General features: G+C 39.4%; 1 protein-coding gene across 1 annotated transcript in view; it reads right to left on the bottom strand.

Annotated features, from left to right (window-relative positions):
• Positions 1–525: 525 nt before the first annotated feature.
• SH3BGRL2 (SH3 domain binding glutamate rich protein like 2) overlaps positions 526–20175 on the bottom strand; it is a 36194-nt gene continuing 16544 nt past the window's right edge. Inside the window, exons 2-4 of the mRNA XM_056486924.1 lie at positions 16793–16978; positions 5869–5949; positions 526–4758 (exon numbers count right to left, since the gene is read on the bottom strand). Of these exons, the coding sequence (XP_056342899.1) occupies positions 4744–4758; positions 5869–5949; positions 16793–16978 (282 nt within the window). The 3' untranslated portion in view covers positions 526–4743. The remainder of the gene's footprint in view (positions 4759–5868; positions 5950–16792; positions 16979–20175) is intronic.

The following is a 20175-nucleotide window of genomic DNA, read 5'->3' as shown; positions in this document are numbered from 1 at the left end:
GAAGACTCTAATTATGCAACCTATACCTTTGGTTAGCCACTTAACTGGTAAAATGCATTTAACTACCTTCTGTGGATTGGCCAAGTGGATAGGCAAACAAGGAACTCACATTCCTTTCAGATGTAAAAAGCAGTGAAGGTTTTAGCCCTAGGAACAAAACTTAAGTGTGAAAACTTCCTGTCCCCAATGACCAAGCCACCCTAGAGGATCTGCCCTTTATTTCCAGGTAACACAAGTAAAAAAAATGTAAGACAATACATCATCCTTTTTTCTTTCTTTTCTTTACTACAATTTACCTGGGGAGACCCCAAATGAGCAGGTATTCTGGACACACTGCAAATCCCATGCAGCTACTAGGGTTCAAAGCCAATTAACATCTTACAGAATCAGGCTCACCCATCCCAGGTGAAAAATTCTGCAGTGCTTCTACCTGCAGAAGCTGCCCAAATCAAAGCACCAGAGCAAGCCACAGTAAAAATAAACTATTTTTCATTGTTTCTTTTAGCACATACAACACAGTACAAATTTACTTTTTGAATTGTAGTTTTTATTAGATGAACACAGTTTAATACATAACATGTACACAACCTAGGATGCAACATGCTCCCTCCCCTACCGAGTTACAGAACACTGAGGCCGTGAAGGGGAACACCAGCTCTGCATTTGGGACCCCACAGGGATGTTACAGATGGCTGGGAGTGGAAGCTTTGCACACAGAGAGGTCTACACAGGACAGGGTGACACACATGAGGAAGAGGTAAAGATCAGGAAGAAGGGAGTAAGCTGGATCTGCCCTGGCTGAATGACTGCTCTCAAGAAGCTGTTCTCTGTTTTCTCTCCCAAATTCCTTAGGGAGCAGGAGGGTGAAGCATAGGCCATGATGCAGCTGTGGAAAGCAGTGGTCTGTGGTGTCACACGTGGCACTGCCAGCCAAGGGTCCCTGAGAGAACCACTCAGGGTGCCAGAGCAAGCTGTGGGCCATTCTGCACTGGGTCTGCACTCGGGCTCTCTGTGATGGGTGAACATATGGGGCTCCAGCCTCCTCCCACTGTACACACCCAGGTGCAGGGAAATCAGTGAATAAGCTGCTGGAAACTAATGAGATCTGGCATTTTCCTGCTGATCACCCCACTCCTGCACTCCTGTGAAGGGCCACAAGGCAATTTCAGGGTCCTGCTTCTGAACCATGGTATTGTCTGTATAGGACATCTCAAATAAATGGCCTGATGGTGGAAAAGGACAGGGAGGGACAACCGAGAAATCCACTGAGAGTTGGCAGCTACTCTTCATTTCAGTGATAGCACTTGGGCTGCTCAACATTAGAATCAGACACTATTTTAAAGAAAGTGTAAACATGAATTTATGGGCTTTACTCCAGATTCACTTCCCTTGGAAGATTTGATTCAAGACAGTCAACAAAAAGGAAAAGAAAATTAAAAAACAAAGTTACCTAGGAAAAATCAAGAAATCAGAAGACTCATCAAAAATTGTTTCAATCTTACAAAGCATGTGCCTTTTGACTCAGGCCTCAAAATAAATTTACTGTATTATTAAAAAAATAGCAATATACAAACTATGCCTTTCTCAGTTCAAAGTTTAAGCACATCTAAGAAGACCCCACAGAAACAGTCCTCTTTCTGGCAAGGCACTATCCAGTAGTGTGTGGCACAAACAAAAACACCTCTATCAAACCACTGATACAGTGAATGTGCACGTCAGCCCACACAGCAACTTTAGCTAGGTACAAAGATTCAGTTTCATTCACACTGCTCTCCATTTTAAAAAGTGGGGTAGTTGTAAGTATTAGCCAGAAATTGGGATCATTTGGTTCTAAAGCATAACTTTATACGCCAAAATTTTAAACAGAGTTAAGAATTTCCTATTTCTTTCAATAAATGTCTCCAGTTTCCCCAGATCTTTTCAGTTCACTCATAGATACATTTCATCACTACAAAACTGATTAAAAAAATTCCAGATCATCTTGTGTAACAAACTAGAAGTCTACTTGCTTTAATTACAAAAATAAGGCTGTTGTACAACAGACAAAATTCACATCCAAACATATATACCTTTTTTTTTAAACTAGCTATTTATAATTCAAAAGCACACATTCTACGGGACTTACACTGCCAATCCATGCAAGCAAGCAGGATATCTTTGGAGCTAGTGTTGTCCTCCATAAACTGACTGTGCCTACACATGTGCTCTGAAATAAGCCAGGTTTACTTAACAGCTGAAACAAGGCTAACACTCACTAAACGAGAGCCTTCTACTCTACAGTTATCAAAATTCAAAAGGAGATCTGTGAAACTAATTTCACCCCTGGAGAAATCAGTGTGGTAGGATTACTCATGTGTATATGCTTACACACTTAGGTAAATTTTTTAAACCTGGGACTTCAGGCAGTTCTCAAAGTTTACGACGTATCAAGTACATGATAAATCCAGGATGGCTTCTCTGTAATCAGCTGCACAATTACTTACATTTATATCTCTATTCATTTACAAAGTTAAATATTTAACTTATTTTTAGGAATAGGTATATTGAATGTGGTGAAGTTAACAATGTACAGCTCCACCTCATGTTATATTCCCTTCCTGCAATGAGGTTCAAGTCTCATGAATGTATGGGATTGGTTACAAGAATGTCACAGTACCTTAATATAAGCAACATAACTCTTAAAAATGCACGTACATACATCAATGCCTGTTCAGGATTCCTCTGGAGAAGGTGCTCTGGCAAAGGTTTTGACCAGTATATACAATCATTGACTTCAAATCTGTGTGTGCTCTTACTCCATCTAGCTCTTTAGCAGAGCTGAGCAGCCAGGTTTGTTCAGTCTGGTAAGAAGAAGGCTAAGAGGTGACCAAATGGTAGCCTACAACTATCTTGAGGGCCATTAAAAAAAGAATGGTGCCAATCTCTTCTTGTGAGTGCCACAAAAACACAGCAAAGGTAGCAGTCTCAAATTAAAGCCTAGGAGTCAAAGCTGGACTTTAAAAGCTAAAGTTTTCACTAGGAAAGCACTGCAGCAATGTCACAGGTTACCTTGAGAGTTATGAGATCTTCACCTCTGGATATTCTTAATGCTCTGCCAGACTAGCCCATATCTGATCCAGGCTAGTGTGGTTCTTTGGCCTGATTTTCACAGTGCTGGACCAGAAGCCCTTCAGTTGTCCTTTCCAGCTGACATTTCTGGTATGCCACAATTACTGATATCAACAGAACATGTGATTTGTTCCACAGTGTAGCTGTTGTTGTGAAAGTGTTGCTTTCTGACACTTTTTACAAGTCTGGCTTCCTTCAAACCACACAGCCTGAGAGATGCTGTGATTGCAGAGTAGCTTTTCTATATAGTAATTGTCTTTCATTTACCCAATGACATAAACATGTCCAGCCTGATGGCACTACCTTGCCAGTATGAAATCACTTGAGTAAAAACTACACTACAGCATATCTGTTATTTCTATAGCCAGACTTCATTCATAATGCATGATGCAATTTTACTTCTGTCTAGAATGCATTTTGTAATGGTTTTTGGCAAGTCATGGGCCTAAGTTCTGCTATATGCATCAGTGAAGTCCCACTGGAAAGATCTTCACTTCCTTTACTCGGCTCCTGTTCCAGCCTGAGCTGAGCAACCTCTCTGGCCTCATTTGGCAAAGCACACACTCAGCTTTCTCACTGCCTTTGAGGCACCTCCACATGACCACGTTGGGGATATAACCAGGACGACAGCAAGGCAAGTTAGGCATGCTCTTGGGCCATGGTGGAGTGGTTAACCATCATGGGACTGAAACCTGGCTCTCAAAGTATCCCCCTGACTCTCACGTGGCTTGTGGTGGAGCTGGGTGTTACTGAAGGTAAACTGAAGTTTTGGCAAAATTACATTTTAAGACAGTCCAACTATAGAGCTCCAACCCTGGGTGTTAAGACTTTCTCAGTTAAGAGAGAACTTCATATTATCATTAGCTGTGAGACCCCCCTTTAGCTCTTCTGAACTCCCCAGTATTTCCACCGAGTGTTTTACTGAACACTTCACCTGCACATGGAAACATGTCAAAATATTTCACTTTGGCACCTCCTTCATGATAGGAACTTGTTTTAAACAGTCAGTTGCAGTGTGCATCATTAGACAAATCAAGTCTTCATTAACAAGATTAGCAGCCCATGTCTCTTAAAATAACCATGATCTAGAATAAACATCACAATAAATAAATGTAGAGTAAAAATATGGCAGCTATTGGCTTAGACTGAGATCTCAAGATTGATGCTTTTTACTTTCTGGATCATAGCCAGCACAAATATCATAATAACCACCAGCATTTTAACTATCATGATGAGCTAATTTGAACTACAGTAGTGGGAAGAATTAAAAAAGGTAAGGAATATGACAACATAAGTAAACTCATGAATGATACAAGCCCTACACTTCCTCTCCTTATTCTCAATCACATGTGCCTGTTAGAGTATCAGGGCCAGTTGCAAAAGCATTCCAAAGACAAAAGTGAAACATCAACAGTGAGCATTTTTACAACAGAAGATGAGTAGCCCAGCTTTAATCCTATTTCCTATGCGTGTTATTAGCCCCACATTATTGGAGAGCACCATCTCATGGCAAGCAGACTACCACTAGTGACACATGTTTGCTCTATCACAGTTATCCATTAGGGAAGCTGTTATGTGCTGAAGAATAGAGTCACTCATTCAGGAATGTGCTTGTTGATACTTCACATGGGCCTTCTAGGGCTCTGACTCCTATTAAAAAGAGAAAAAATAAAGAGAGTTATTAATTATTATTAACATAATATTAATGTTATGAATAAATTCTCATCTCCCATGCCCATGACCTTTGCATATAAGGTGACCTAACCCTGGACCCTTAGGAGCTGAGGATGCATCTCTGAAGAACCACCAGACTGAAGCAGGAAGTTTATGGAGACACAGCTCCAGGCCTCCAACACTATTTTCTAGGATCAGAGCTGCATAGAAGCTGCTATTTCAGATTGTGCCAGAACAACATCTTTCTCCTAGGACAAATTCTTCAAGCTACAAAGTGAGGCAGGCTGCCAAAATAACCTGCTTCTGTGGTTCTCAGCTGAGGCTCCTTCCTACTCCTGTCCCTCAAGGGTCCAGAAATAAATGAATTCCTGGCAGAAAAAGAACTCTATAGATACCCATGAGCTGCCACCCAGGCCTGAAACAGTACTAGTACCAAATATATCTATATCTACAGTACCCAAGGAAATAAAAATCCTCCCCTCTGTCTGATGTACTGCTAAAAGGTGCACCACACAGTCTGTTTGAACAAGTATCCAGACTTACAGCAATAAAATTTCCTCCATTATACTGCCCTCAACAGAAAGATGCTACCTGGCTTTGTGTTTTAACCTGTAAATATGTGTTTGCTAAAACTGAGTTCAAAAAACTTAATATAAGTTCTGACAGTTCCAGCATTTCAGCATTAAAAAAAAAAATAAATAAATTAATGCCTAATGAATAAATGCTGAACCATTATGCTAGACTTCAGAAAGTCCAGTGATTAGGATCCTAGTTCTGCCTCCTGTTATAATTAAGCCAGTTGCTTACAATTTAGATTGATAATGTGAAGGAAAATGTAATCTTTAAACTTAATTTATCTGCTGTCCCAAATTTCTCCCACGTATATGCTTGTTTTTATTTAAAATGCTTTATTTTTCCTTACAACCATTTTGATTACTTCATTAGCATTAAGGTGATACGAACAAGGTATGGATCATGGCATGGATGCATCCAAACACACAGGGTTCCACCCTGCACAGGGGTTAAAAAAAATTCAAATCTCAACATCTCAATAATTCCATGAAAAGTCTGCAATACTACACTGACCTTTGATGCCAAAGTAGGTTTCAGTCCAAGAAAGGAGAATACAGTGTTGCTCTCCTTTGATTCAAAAAAGCCATCATAATCCTAAAGAATGAAAAGAAAAAAAGATGAGATAACATTTGTATTCATGTTTTCCTGATTGATATTACCACACCTTGTATTAGACTGAAGAGTTACATGTAATAAGGCTCAGAAAAATATTGATACTTACCCCTATTCTCCTACCCAAAACTAAAACCTAAACTGCAATGATATCACAAACTACAATAGCAAGGAAAAACCATAAATTCTCTAGCTTCAACATCTCTCACTACTTTGACAGGCAAGTATAGGCATGTAGTATCATCAAAAGAAATTACAGTGGGTATATTCTAAAGGTATTTAAGTGCAGAATTTCTCCTAAAACCTTTATGGTACACTAAATGAAGATGCTTTATCAGCATTTCAGTAACGATATACTGCTATGTCAGTGTGAACTGGGATACTTTGCAGTTGTATAATTATTTAAATAGCCTCAGCCTCCCCAAAAACACAACCACAGCAGCACAAGGGCAGTTTCTCAGCCTGACCCCCTATTCTAAAAGCACCTGTGAAAGACACCAAGAAGCCAACAGGAGTGTATAATGGTCCTCAGGCCACATGTATATTAGCTGACATAAACAGAAAGAGTAAACCTTTTTGTTGTTTTCTTCTAAAAACATGGCATAAGCTAACTTAGGAATTAACAAAAATTTACAATTAATTGCCAGAAAGTAAATCCAAGTAAAACAGGCAAATCAACTAAGCCATGGTGTAAGCTGAAAGATTACTGAAAGGATTCCCAGCAGTGCCATGGATTAAAAAGGGACAATGTAATCACTGAATACCTAGAGAAGTAATAAGTAATACTGAAGTTCTGCAGAAGGATGTTTGATTAAGCCCTTGACCTCTAAGAATGAGACTTCAAAAGCTGCATGGACACTATTAAACCTTAAAAAGCTCTGTTCTGACTCTTCTAAAGCACATGAAAACCCATGAGGGACACAGGCTATATAAGATACACATGAGAAGACAGCTTGTGTTCTACCTGAGAAATAACCTTCATTTGCTCCACAGTGAGTCACACTGTCCCTGGAGCTGAAGGTAGGGCAGCAGTGGATGAGTACAGCCCACAGTGAGAAGAACCCTTTCTTTAACATCAGGACAGGTCTAAATTGCCTGAAGATGCCCCTTACAGCCCTATAACTACCAGGAGCCAACCTGCAGGCAGCTGCTGTGGCAGACACCTTTCTGGGTCCCTGCCAGGCATACCCTCCCTCCCAAGCACCATGGGCAGTTTTCACCAACCCCCAGACACTGCTTTGTCTCAACAGTTTGTCCAAGGAAGGTTCTGTGTTTGTTTGGGTGAGCCATCATCTCTCAGCACTGTTTTCAAATTCTGGCATTCTCCTGAAGATTCTTAATCCCAGTACTTCAATTAGCTCTATAAGTATCACTAAGACCATGGTTTTTTCAACCTTTGTCAATAAACTGGTAAGAAAAGAAAGCAAGGAAGGACTAAGAGACTAAAAATAATGTCATAAGAAAAAAAGGCTGCACTCCTGGCTCTCACAATGATTGACACTCAGCCAATCCACCAACACCTGTGAACATCTGTTTAACCTAACCTCTGTAAAGTAACTTAATACTTAATAATAAAAAGCTCTCTTCAGCTACTAGTTATCATTTTACTTTCATAATTATCAAGCCCTGACTTAGTCCACATTTTTACTGACTAACAAACCTGAATTTATTTACTGAAAAAAACTGTGAAGGTTAAAGGGTGAGCTAAACTAAGTCTATGTTTGAAAAAGTACAAAACCCAGTGGATTGATTAATTTTAAAAGGACCTGAATATTTAAGAACCACAAGAGATTATCCACCAGAAGCAATCTCCCTGATGTTTTGAAATATCTGCATTGCAAAACATATTTAAATCCTATTGACACTTACTTTCATGGGTGGTGGGAGAGAAAAAGCATCATGCTTTTAGATAAAGTCGATTTTAAATAAGAAAAATTTCCTAGTGATGTCCGCAATTACAATCTATGATCTCAAAATATTCAAACGTGAAACAAAAAAAATGTTACAAAAATGCATAATAGTTCTGTAAAAATTTTAAGAAATCATTTTAGCAGAGTAGTTTCTTAAGAGATTATTGAGAAGTATGATCTCAGTGACTCAATGGCTGTGTCATGAGTGGTAGGAGTTCAAAGTGGGCATCCCTGGCTTTTCCTGCAGCACAAGTGAGATAAAAGATTCTCCAAAAACACCCTGCCTTTGATCTTACCATTAGAAGGAGAAGTAGTCTGTGCTGAATTGGGTCACATGTAAAGACATTAAATCCATGAAAATTCTTATCTCAATAAAGAACATCACACTGCTATCAGCAGTAGATACAGCACAAGCTCAGTGAAAATGAGAATTTCATATACAGACAGGAGCCCAACTCACTGGTGACCCAATGGGATCCATGTGGAAAAACTCTATGGGACATTCTTTTGGCAAGGCATTGGTTCCCTCTTTCTGCACCAGCAGCAAGTTACTACAAGCCTCTTGTCACTTGTCACTGTCCCAGGCAGCTCCACCCAGGGAGCTCTGTGGCTTTGCTGGGATCTGTGGAGCTGTGCTGTCCTGCCCTGTGCACAGAAGTGGCTCCCACTGTCAATGGGAGGCACTCAGAGGGCAGCTGCTTACCTAAAAATATATTAGTATGGCAAACTGCTACCCACTGCCCCACTTCAAAAGGCAGCTACATGTAAAAATAAATTTTTACTTAGCATTTTAAGTTATGAAACCTGGTGCTTTACAGATCTGCTAATCACACTTCATTAATGTATAGAATTCTGGCAACATTAGTAGCTGATTAAAACTGACTCAAAATTAAAACTAGTAGGACATGAAGACAGTGGACATGAATCATCAGCAGTGCAGAGATGCTCAATCCCTTTGGAGAAGTTGAAAAGCCAAAAATACAGATGATGAATCCCATGACTGTGGAAGAAAGACAGATGCCATTTAGGAGGGAAAAATATATCTCAGGATGGTTTAGAGGGGGATAAAGAAGGTAAGTAAAAAGTTATTTCAAGGCAGAAAGAGCTTTTTAACAGGGTAACAACTAGCTGACTGCTTCAGGCATGGTTCCTCACCATTGAAGTTGGTGGCAGGTCCATCACCCACCATGTAACCTGAGCAGGACACAACCTCTCTGCTTTAACACCACAATTACAGCATTCAGTATGCCCAGTGAGCTGCTAGGGAGTGGATCAGCTGACCTAATAAGCTCTTGCTTTGTTGAAAATAAACTGAAGCCACTATAGGTGAGCTACTTGCCTGTAGAAAGTAGCAACTTTAAACTGGGATAGAGAGACAAGCTGTGGCTGCAAAAGTCTTCAGGACCAAAGTTACCCCAGAGGGTAACTGGGAAGAAGGCTGTGAAGCTCACTGTGGTGGCAGGATGCTTGGTACTAGATGTGTTAGTGGACACAGGGAATGCATTTCCAGAGCATACTGAAGATGCTAAAGGTTTCCAGAAGGTTCAAGTTCATAAAGAAAAAATGTAGTAAGAATTACTACATATGTTAAAGTGACATTTATTTCAGAAAAATATCTAGAGACAAGGAAAATACTAAACCATTTTATATCTTGACTTGTTTGGGATCTTTCCCAGGCTTATAGCCACTAGGCTTAATGGACCTTCAGTCTCACAAATACAAGGCCATTCATCCTAATCTTAAGGTGTATCATACACTAAGTTTTAAAATTATCATAGAATCAGAGAATGACTTGGGCTAGAGGAGACCTCAAAGATAATCTAGTTCCAACCCCCAATAATCAGGAAAGCCATGTGATGTGGTCCATTAAGTATGAAGGTAAAGAGAAAAAAAAGAAACCAAAACACCAAACAACACAAGCCTCCAAGCCTCACAATTCCAAAGCTTTTTTTTAAAAATTTGAATCTTTGCATCTTATCATGGAAATAAAAGGTGCTGTGGCTGCTTTGCACGTCTTTAAAACCAGATTAATCAAAGACAGGAGAACTTTGTTAATGTCTACATTATGCAGTAAACCCAAAGACCATCCACTGCCCAAAAGCTACAGAAAACTACCATCAGCTTAGTCTTTGAGACATTGGACAATTCAGGAAATCTGACCCAAATGTTCTTGGTTCTTCTGGCCTTCATGTGGGTTTTATGCCAATTTACTTCAGTAAGAAAATCATTGCTGCTTGGGAATTCTCTCCTCTTTAGAAAACCCACTTCCAGGGTTGGTTCTTCTCTCAAAAGCAATGGCCAAGTTCACAAAACTCAAGCTGGCTGCAGCATTAGCTGTGTCCCAGCTGTGATGATCACTAGACCTTAAGTGTGATGTATTCCTGGTGCTGGGAAACCAGATCACTGCAGTGATGTGATTACAGACACTGCCATAATTAATTTGGCTCAGGAGTTTGTTAAGCAGGTATACTCAGGATTGTTTAAATAAACACTGTCACTGCTGAGAGAAACTATTTACTGCACACCAAAGTTAAAACTGGCAGTACTGCAGATCAGCATAAATAATTGTTTATGACTATGGAACTATTTACTGGCTTCAAGGAACATAACAGAACTGTGAAGGCATTGGGTCAAAGTAAAACATAAACACAAAGTAGATTTCAATTAGCACTTTTACCTTCACTACTGCACTGAGATTAGGAGAATATTACATCTAATAACTTTCAAAGACAGCAACTGTGAATAAAATTCTTTCCAGTAAGTTTCTTTAAACAAGCAAGTTGGTTTTGTTGCTGTTTGCTTTTAGTTGGCAACAAGAGTGAGCTCGTTAAACATCTCAGACAAATCTTTATTGCTTACCACACCAAGAAGCAGAAAAACAAGAAATCCACCCAAATGCAGCTTGCATAGGTTTTCCTAAAGATTTTTGAAGTGCCTGGACAACACCACTGGCATGCTTTTCAAATTTACTTGTCTTTGCCAGTATTTTTAATATAAGATTATGATCTCTCTGTTCTTATAAAAGGGGCAGAATAATTGGTCCTTCAAGTAATAATGAAGAACTCATAATTTAAACACATTGAAGCAGCACTTTGCTACTGAGTTAATACTGTATGCCATTGAGAATGAGCTGTTAACATCCTCCCTGAAAAGGGCAGTTCAGTTCTCCAGAACAGATGACATTCATTTACTGATCTGATTAGGATTACAATGGAAAACTCTTACACAGCAAAGCTCTCCTTGGAGAATGTGTGTGCATGTGTAAGCCTCTTCTAATATTAAATAAATATACAAATGAAAGAAGATCTTGTCTCTACAACACAGAACAAGCTAAACATGACAGTTTTCATTACCTAACCTTTTGATAAGATCTCTGCACAGGATTTTTAAAGAGCTTATAGAATTGACTCTACAAAGCAACTTGCTACTCCTCTAGTAAAGGCCAGATGTTTATTTTGGTAATCTGTTTAGCTGTAGCCTTCCAGAAACAAAGGCTTTAATAAAACAGAGCAGATGTCAGCCACAGCTCTATTGTTTGCACAGTACAGGACATACTCAGCCTGATGTGATGTTTGCCATTATGCAGCAATGGTGCCAGGGCACACAGACATCAGCTATCTAAGAACTGATACCCCTCACCTCCAAAGCAGGCAGTCCAAGTGCAGCAGGACTTCCCTCAGACAAGCACTGAAGACCTCAAACCTAGTGCCTAGTGCCCACCTGGGGAAGGGATTGTTCAGGGGAGTCAGTGGCAGAATCTGCAAGTCCTATGGATGGTAAGAGCTGTCATCTCCACCTTTTGTGCACCTTCCAGCTCACTGTGTCATTTTACAAATTGTTTGGGTAAGAGAATTATCAAATCAGGCCACAGCAGGAATTTGAGAAAGGAAGAGATAGAAATATCATCTATGCCTATCATCTTAATGTGAAGAGATGGTTTACAAAATACCTTCTACTCCACTTTGAAACAGCTATTAATGAAGTTTTACTTAGTCCAAATAAAAACTGGTGCTGAACAGGATTGTATTCTCTCCACTACAGGGTAAACAGCAGCACTATAATACATTACTGAAATGAGTCCTGACTTCTCTGAGGAAGATAAAATTCTTGGATTATTCTGTTTTTACTTAGTTGCTGAGCTTCTAGTTTTTAAGCCTTGACACTGGGCAAGCTGGCTACTCTACACCTTGCCTCTGGTACCACATTTCCCTAGATAAAGTACATATTACTCAGAACTAAAGCTCTTTTCCTCAGAACACAGAAGGCAATGGAGAAGTGGATGGCAAAAGCATAGGCACAGCCTGAAAGTTATGACTAGCCCTTCTGAATGATCTGAACAGAATCCTCCCAACTCCTTGCTTAAGACAAGGCCTTATTCAGAAGATAAACTTTAGTGCATGTCACTGGCCTCAAGTCCCATTCAGCCAAGAGTTTGTGGATGCCTGTGAGCCAAAAAACTCTTCCAATATAACTGCAAAACATAATTAAGAACAATTTCACACACAGAGCTTAAATTTGCCATATAGGAAACTCTACTTCTGATGGCAAAAATAATTAGTCAAGGAAGTTTTAGCATCATTAATCATTAACAATTGTTACATGATATCTGAGCAATTCACATTAACTTTTATCTGGCAAAATTATCCCTCTTCTAAAAGCAGACCTGGACCAAAAAAATGCTAAGTGAACCAGACACCTGCAAGGGTGCAGAGAATCAAATGTAGACTTGCTGGATACCAAATTAGCCTCCTCCAGCTCTTAAAGTGAATACACTACAGCAGGCATGCTAAGATGAATTCTGCCACATTGTTTGAGAATCTAGAGACAGAGACTGAGCTCTCTGTACCTGAAGGTACAAGAATAATGACAAACTCTCCAATGACAGGCCAAGGCAGAAAATCTGACGTGGCCTTTAGCTAGTTTTGTTAAATCCTCTCCTTTCTTTTATCAGTGAGCAGTTACTTATTTGTAATGTGACACCTACAAAAAAGGAAAAGAAACATGTATGCATCTTTTCACAATCTTAAAAAAACCTGGAAGAGAATGATACATAACAGAAAGAAATCAGGGCTACAATAATTGTCTGTGCACTGAATACTTCCCAACACTGCACCTCTTTCAGCAGCCTATTTAATTTCTTTCTTGTCTATATGCCTCTGCTGTTTTGTTGGAATTGACACCTATAAATTACATTTCAGGGAAGGACAATAAATATTACATATCTCTGTCTCTACCGGTGTCCACTAGGCACTCTATCAGGACTTACCACAACACTAAACTACATGAACAGTTTCAAAGAAGAAAAAGAAAAAAAAAAAAAAAAAAAAAAAAGAGTCAGCCTACCATGTAAATATTTTCCCTTTGGCTCAAATTCCCACCTAGAGACAGATTTCCTTTTAATTTTGGTTCGCCTACATTTCAGGCAATCTCCCTTCAGTGGCAGATTTCTGCATATAAAACTATCATTGCTCAAAGAGCTAACTTGCAGCATCACAAGACTGCAGTTTCACTGGGAAGTGGGGATTTCCAGTCTTCTGAAAGATCCAGGAATTACTTCTAGTCTAAGAAGAGCTGTGTGCTAAGCAGTGCAGAATTCAAGAAGAGGCAGGTGTAAGGCACAGGCCTCATTTCAGACTCAGTTTTCATGCATTTCTGGCTTTCTGCTAAAATATCTGGGCTGCTGCAGGGCACTGCTGCCTGGGTAGAGAACCTAGTAAAGGGATGTCATGTAGATACTCACATTCCTGAGAGCCATGTCACTGAAGAACATGGCAACAAGGAACAGGCAGACCAGGCTGCCAGAACTGCAATGGCTGCAGTGCACCTGGATTGGAAATGTAGGGCAAGCTGACCACAGCTCAGTGGGTGTGACACATCAGGACACCTAGGAGGGGATGCAAGGTAGGGACAGGCTCATGATCAAGGGGTGGACCTGACCCCTGAAGTCACTGAACATTAATGTGAAACATCCATGAATGTGAAACACATACCACAATCAGGCAAGCCAGGTGGGTAAAGCCCCTCTGCTGTGGAGAACAGTGGCTGGGAAAAATGGGATTATTTTCTTGGGGGAACATAATCCACAATTTGAGCTGCACTTCATAGCTGTAGGTAAAAGTACTATAGCAGGAACCACTAATTCTAACTGAAGATGAGCTCTGTAAGGAACTGGGCAAGACAAAACTGATTCCAGTGCCCAACAACACAACACAACCTACCAGATCCTATTAACTCCAATTAACCCCACTTAACTATTCTTTATGCAAAGTGCATGAGTTTTCTCCAGAAACATGCACTAGACACTAACATCTCACTCTTACATAGCACTAACTAGAGCAAGATAACTATACTAATTTCAGATTTACTCTACTGCAAATTTGAAAAGCAGGATCATGTGTCTGATTTGTCTGAAAGGTAGACATTCTCACATACAATTTTATGGCAATGTCACTAAGATGAAACAAAAGACTGTAAAGTCATGAAAATATGTAAATTATCTTATTGTTGGTGCTGTAACACAGCACTTGATTATCAGTAAAATCATTTGTGTTCTCATGTGCTTACAGCTCTTATCTTGTTCACAGGAAATAAAAATTGTTCTTGCCAAGTACTTTATTTCAAAATCTCTCAGCATAAAATGGTGAGTGCATCTCAGAAGACTGAGAAAAGGAAAAGATAGATTAGTGATTGTATCTGCAATTGCTTCAACTCAGAAAAACCACAAGGTCTTGCTCACACTTCAAAACATGAAGTTTGTCTCTTGGTACCAGAAGAATGCCCCCCCCTCTGTGGTACAAGACAGTTCATGAACCAGTAAACCTTGTACCTTTTTGTACCTTTCTCCCCTCCCACATGAGCTGGCAGATGTTCAAATGGTTGACACAAATTCATTTTGGATGCTTACTGAAACCATTAAAGACAAACTTCCTCCAGTCTGCAGTTACATCCTGAAAAGTGATTATTTCAAATGGTGATATCCTAGCCAGGAAAATCTAGTTTAGATAAACCCCTTGTGCACATTGCTGAGGCTTTTTAGTAAGGAGAAAACAGCAAGAAAAAATATCCCAAAACTATTAATGCTAATACTAACACAGAAAAACCAGTATAGCTACAAACATAACATTGACTCATGGACATTATATGCTTGTGAACTCCTACTGAAATAATACAACCAAAACAAAAAGTGTAGCTATTTATTTTGCTTTGCACTGTCTAGCCCTCATACCTTTAGAGGAACAGCAATGGATCTGACCAGTTTGTATCACAAAGAAGTGTGAATTGTCAGCAACAATGTGTAAGTCAGAATAAGTACACAGAAAGTCTCCTGATTCTGCAGAAATGCAGAAAAACAGACAGAGTTTTTTAATAGAGAAAACTGAATTTAAAATTGCCTGGACACAAATCAGAAATTATAAGCTACATATTTCACTAACTCAACTAACAGAAAACTCAGTATTTTTTCAGTTCAAGTTACTTTAAGTAGAGATTATGCTTTAGTTATTTATGTCAAGATAAACACATGAAAACACTTACTGTGGAAATGACAGAGAAGCAATATGTGAAAGGTTTGCTGACTTTTATCTAATTGCAATATTTTACCCCCCTTTCCAGCACTGACCTCCTTTGCCTTCTGCATAATGTTTCATCTCCACTCTATTACCTAAGAACTTTGTTAACTAATGCAGCAGGTTAACTCTTGAATGTTGGAGATCCTGCACACACTTTCTGCTTCATCTGAGAAGATATAGTTTCTTTCAAAGCATGTTTGTTTTTTAAAGATGTTCATGCAGACAGTGAAGTCTAGTAATAGGATTGAGTCTGCTCAACCAAAATGGCTATCAGATCAGCAGACAGATTAATGAGATCATCTCACATGTTGCATGACATCTTCTGCCTTGCTAATTCCAAACAGCAACTTCCAAGACCAGATTAAAACACTCTATAAAGGCAATCTGAGAGGGTAAGAAACAACAGTTTAAAATGTTGTATTTCCCATGCAAATTAGATTCACACATAACAATGTAAAGGTTATTTGTGAGGGGCTGATCCAGAAGTGAGGGTAATAATCCCTTCCACGTCCCAGATACATTTCTTTGACTGACTTACCTTACCTGGAAGTAAGAAGATAAGAGCTATACTGCTGAGGTAAACAAGTAAGGCCAATACAAAGCACGTGGGAAGGATGTTAAATACTTTGCTTCGAGAAACCAGTTAGCTGCTGCATCATACCCAATCTCTTTGTTGCAGAGGATCCTAAATCCCTTTTTATATGCTTCCTGCATTAAGCCAACAATTGCATTGCAGTCAACAGGTTCTCATCAGATCTGAGCAGCACAGTTGAATCTGGCAGGGACTAAGTCAGAACCACTTTGGATGTACATATAAAAGGCTACTGCTTCAGCTTGCACTGGTGGATGGAGAAGCTTACACCAACATAACAGCCCACCCATCAAACTGTGGTCAGATTTACAGCAAACAGTGTTAATTTATCCTAAACACTCTGATTGCATACAGACATTCTGCACATAAATGAAATTTACACCTGACTGCAGCAGAGGAGCTTAATTACAATAACAATAAAACTCAATCTAGCCAGTGTTCTCATTTACAGAGCCAAAGACAGATTTCCTACTGAATTTTTGTGCTTGGACTAGAAGTTACAGTGGTTTCACCAGGCATTTTACCATCAACCATGTTTGTACACAAAGCTTCTGACATTTCTGATTTTTACATTCCTGGAGGGAATGCCCTAGGATTTACAGAAGAATGACCTGAATTTTCCCTCTATGATCACTACCTGATCCTATTGCCTCACTAATTCAGATTCTACTAGAGAAAGCTCAACACAAGTCCATGTTTAAGTGGCCAGCTGAGTGTACTAACACACTGTCCACTGAGAACCATAACCTACTTACCCCACAGTACCGATCATCACTGAATATCTGTGGAGGCAGAGGATTGCCTTGTGCAGGCTGCCTATCCTCTGGAATATTTTTATACATCCATTGTCTCTTCTCCTCTGACATGGTGATATCCACTTCTTCAAACTCTATGCGATTGGCTTCTAGAAACCTCACCACATCCTGTTGCCTCTTCTTTATCTAGAAGGAAGAAGGAAAATTAAAAAACCTAGAGTCAGAGCAAGTCCTCCATACCACAGACATGCTTACAAATCTGAGAACATTCCTCCTCTCCCATCCCACTCTCATAGGATGGGAAGTCACAAACTCAGAAAGAAAAAGGAGAAAACATTTTTTTCAGTTTTAAGTTCATAAAAGTTAAGCACTGCTGTCTCTTAAGGTTATACTTCTTCACCTCACTTGTATAAGGCTATCTGTTTAATTCAGCTTTGGTAATTTGAGCCATTACCCTCTAAAGATATTTTTAAAAAGCAAACTGAAGTAGAAGCTAAAAGAGGCAGTCAGTTTTCAAAGACATTAGGGGCTACATTTTTAAAGTATACAGGTACCTAAGAATACAAGGGAAATAACCTGGCAAGTCCCAGAAGAATTCACTCCTAGAAGTGTTCATTGAGATGAACATGTCAGTACATCTGAAAAAAAGCCCACCCCAGCTACACACATTTTTGTTTTTCTGGACACCTACACATTTTTCTAAATGCAGCTTCCTGAGCAAGGCTTGTTGAATATTTAGCTAAGAGTGTCTGTCAGCACATAATACACATGCCTGAAAGTAAGCATGATGTCATCTTCTGAAAAAGAAATTTTTGGAAAAAAAAAAAAAAAAAGCATGAGGTTTGCATTAAATGAATGGGGTTTCTGCTCCTCAAAGAGATTGTCATCTTTATACAAAGAGGCAGAACGCTGGCAGTTTTTATCTCACTGTAAAGATTGGTTGGACTCAATGATCTTAGAGGTCATTTCCAAGCTTAACAATTCTATGATACTAAGATCAGCCCTTAAGAGCTAGCTGGGCTTCAAGAAGATACACTCAGGTAAAGATAACCTCTGCCTCAAATAGGACTTTTTATCAAGACAGCAACTTTTGAAATGAAAGTCTGTGTACATTTTGCATCAACCTAATGAAATTAATACTTTCAGAAAGGAACTATAAATTATGTGCCATATTTTTTACAGCTATCATCATAGTGTTATTTGAAAAAAAATTCAGCTTTAATAATTTCACAGTATTCCTGGAGTGTCATATCCATGCAGTTGCTGGCTGGCATAAAGCCCAGGTGGATGCCTGTGGGTGTCATATGACCTAGATACTATTTGGAAATCAGAGGATTTTAAAAATGCATGTGCTGGTTGCTCCTGTCACACAGCTGAGTCTATCTATCTAAATGCATCACAAAAATACATAATTTTGGGAGCAATACTGATGGAATTCTTATTTCCTTGAAATAAGACAGCCATCCCAAGAAACTACAAATACAAAGCTTTGAAATTTGTGTCACAGTGTCCTATTCTTTTTCCTTTATTTGCAAACACTGGTACAGTTTTTCAGGCATATGTGAAAGAATCACATTTTCATAGAGAAGGCAGCCCCTAAACTTGCATGCAAGTAATGCATTATCAACAACAGCAAAATTACTGCATCATAATCATCATCACTGGCAGTACCAAAAGCAACATGCCTTGTACTACACTCCTAAAAATTCAAAGTATAGAAGTGAAAGACAAGAACATTTTCCTCTGTCTTTCAACAAGAAGCTGCAAAAGAACACAAAAGAGACAGAGAGATTCTTAACACAAATATTAAATATGTGGTTAAACAGAAAAGAGATGTCTAAAATTATATGTGGGAGAGGTCATTTCCTTATAGTGAAATGCTACCAAAACTCACATGAAATCCCTCCTGCACTGGTCAGGGCAATCAGCAAACTCCAGACTGGCTGGGCCAGCCCTCTGGCCCCAAGGCCAATTGGCATCCTTGGGCCAAAGCTATTACACCTGCAGCCTCTGAAAGCTGCTGCTTGCAAACTGCACACAGGAAATAATCCCTGGCATGCTGCAACATCTAAATCATGGCTCATGCTTGTGAGACTCTCAGTTAGCCTTGGCCAAAGCTGACAATGCCAGCAACTATTCTTCAAATAGTCCAGAGTACCAGAGCACTCCATTCTCAGGGCCAGGACATGCATCAGTACAGGTGTATACAGGTGGACCCTGGATTTTCACCTGCTGTCTCCCAGCAGCCTGTAAACTGAGCAACTTAGATTTAGTCAGATCTGTATTATTTTACAGTTCACACCATTAGAATTCACTAGCACAAATTTCCTAATGCCTCATTTTATTTTTATAAAACTAATTAAGATGTTGAAGTGAAGTAAATTGGGGTATTGGGGTTTTTTTAGCCATAAGCCTTACAATTCTCCACACAACATCTGCATGAGTTATCAGCTGTGGATGTACCAGCTGCATAAACCTAAACAAAACAGCCTGAAAATTTCAAGCCAAAAAACTAGCATTTTCTCCTCCCAATTTATTTGATTCAGGCTTATAAACTGAAACAAGAGCATTAGTTGTATTTAAAATCCTATTAAATCACGCCTTGTTGTTTAGGATGGATGCTCAGAGCATCTGCCACAACAGAAGCCAGCTGATGATTCCCCAAGAAAACCACAGGACCTTTGTGTGTGTCCACAACTGGATCTGTGCCGCAGAAGTGCGTCAGCCTCACAATCCTGCCTGCAGCTCTCATCTGTGCTCACCCAGAGCCCCAAAGCTCCCAGCATTTGGACACAGGAAACACAGAGCAAAGGCACAAAGAGCAGTGCCAGTCCTTCCTTCCTCACTTGCCTGTCCTGTCAAGAGCCCAGTGAGAAAAACACATCCTCACTTGACAAACTACAGAGGTGGATAATATTCTTTGTACAGTATCCTGCTGCTACCAAGATTTCTTGAGTCTGGTGCAACTGAAAGGAACCTGAGAAAAATAATCCCATTGTCAGAGGTACCATGCTCAGGAAAACTTGGTTTGTGGCTATTCATACACCACTTTGGGAGAGTGTTTGTAGTCTTACACAACAGTCTGCTTCAGCATCAAAATATTCAGGATTGAATAACTTTCAGCACAACAGAAGACACTGTAAAATACACCTTCAAAACATATATCCATTGTGAAGTTTCAGAGAAAAGTCTTTATGCAATATGATCCTAATCTATCTTTAAATGCAGTGAGAAAACTTGATGGAGTTTATGGTCTGCTATTATAGTCCAACATATTTTTAGCACAGTAATTCTTTTCTGAACATCATTTATCTGGGTTTGGTTTTATTGTTAATCTATATTTCTATTCACAAAACTAAAACAGGAAAAAATCCCCAGAGACA

This window comes from Oenanthe melanoleuca, chromosome 3 (assembly GCF_029582105.1).
Source record: "Oenanthe melanoleuca isolate GR-GAL-2019-014 chromosome 3, OMel1.0, whole genome shotgun sequence".
NCBI lineage: Eukaryota > Metazoa > Chordata > Aves > Passeriformes > Muscicapidae > Oenanthe > Oenanthe melanoleuca.
Note: the sequence above shows the minus strand (reverse complement) of the source record. Positions and strands in the feature narration are given on the sequence as shown.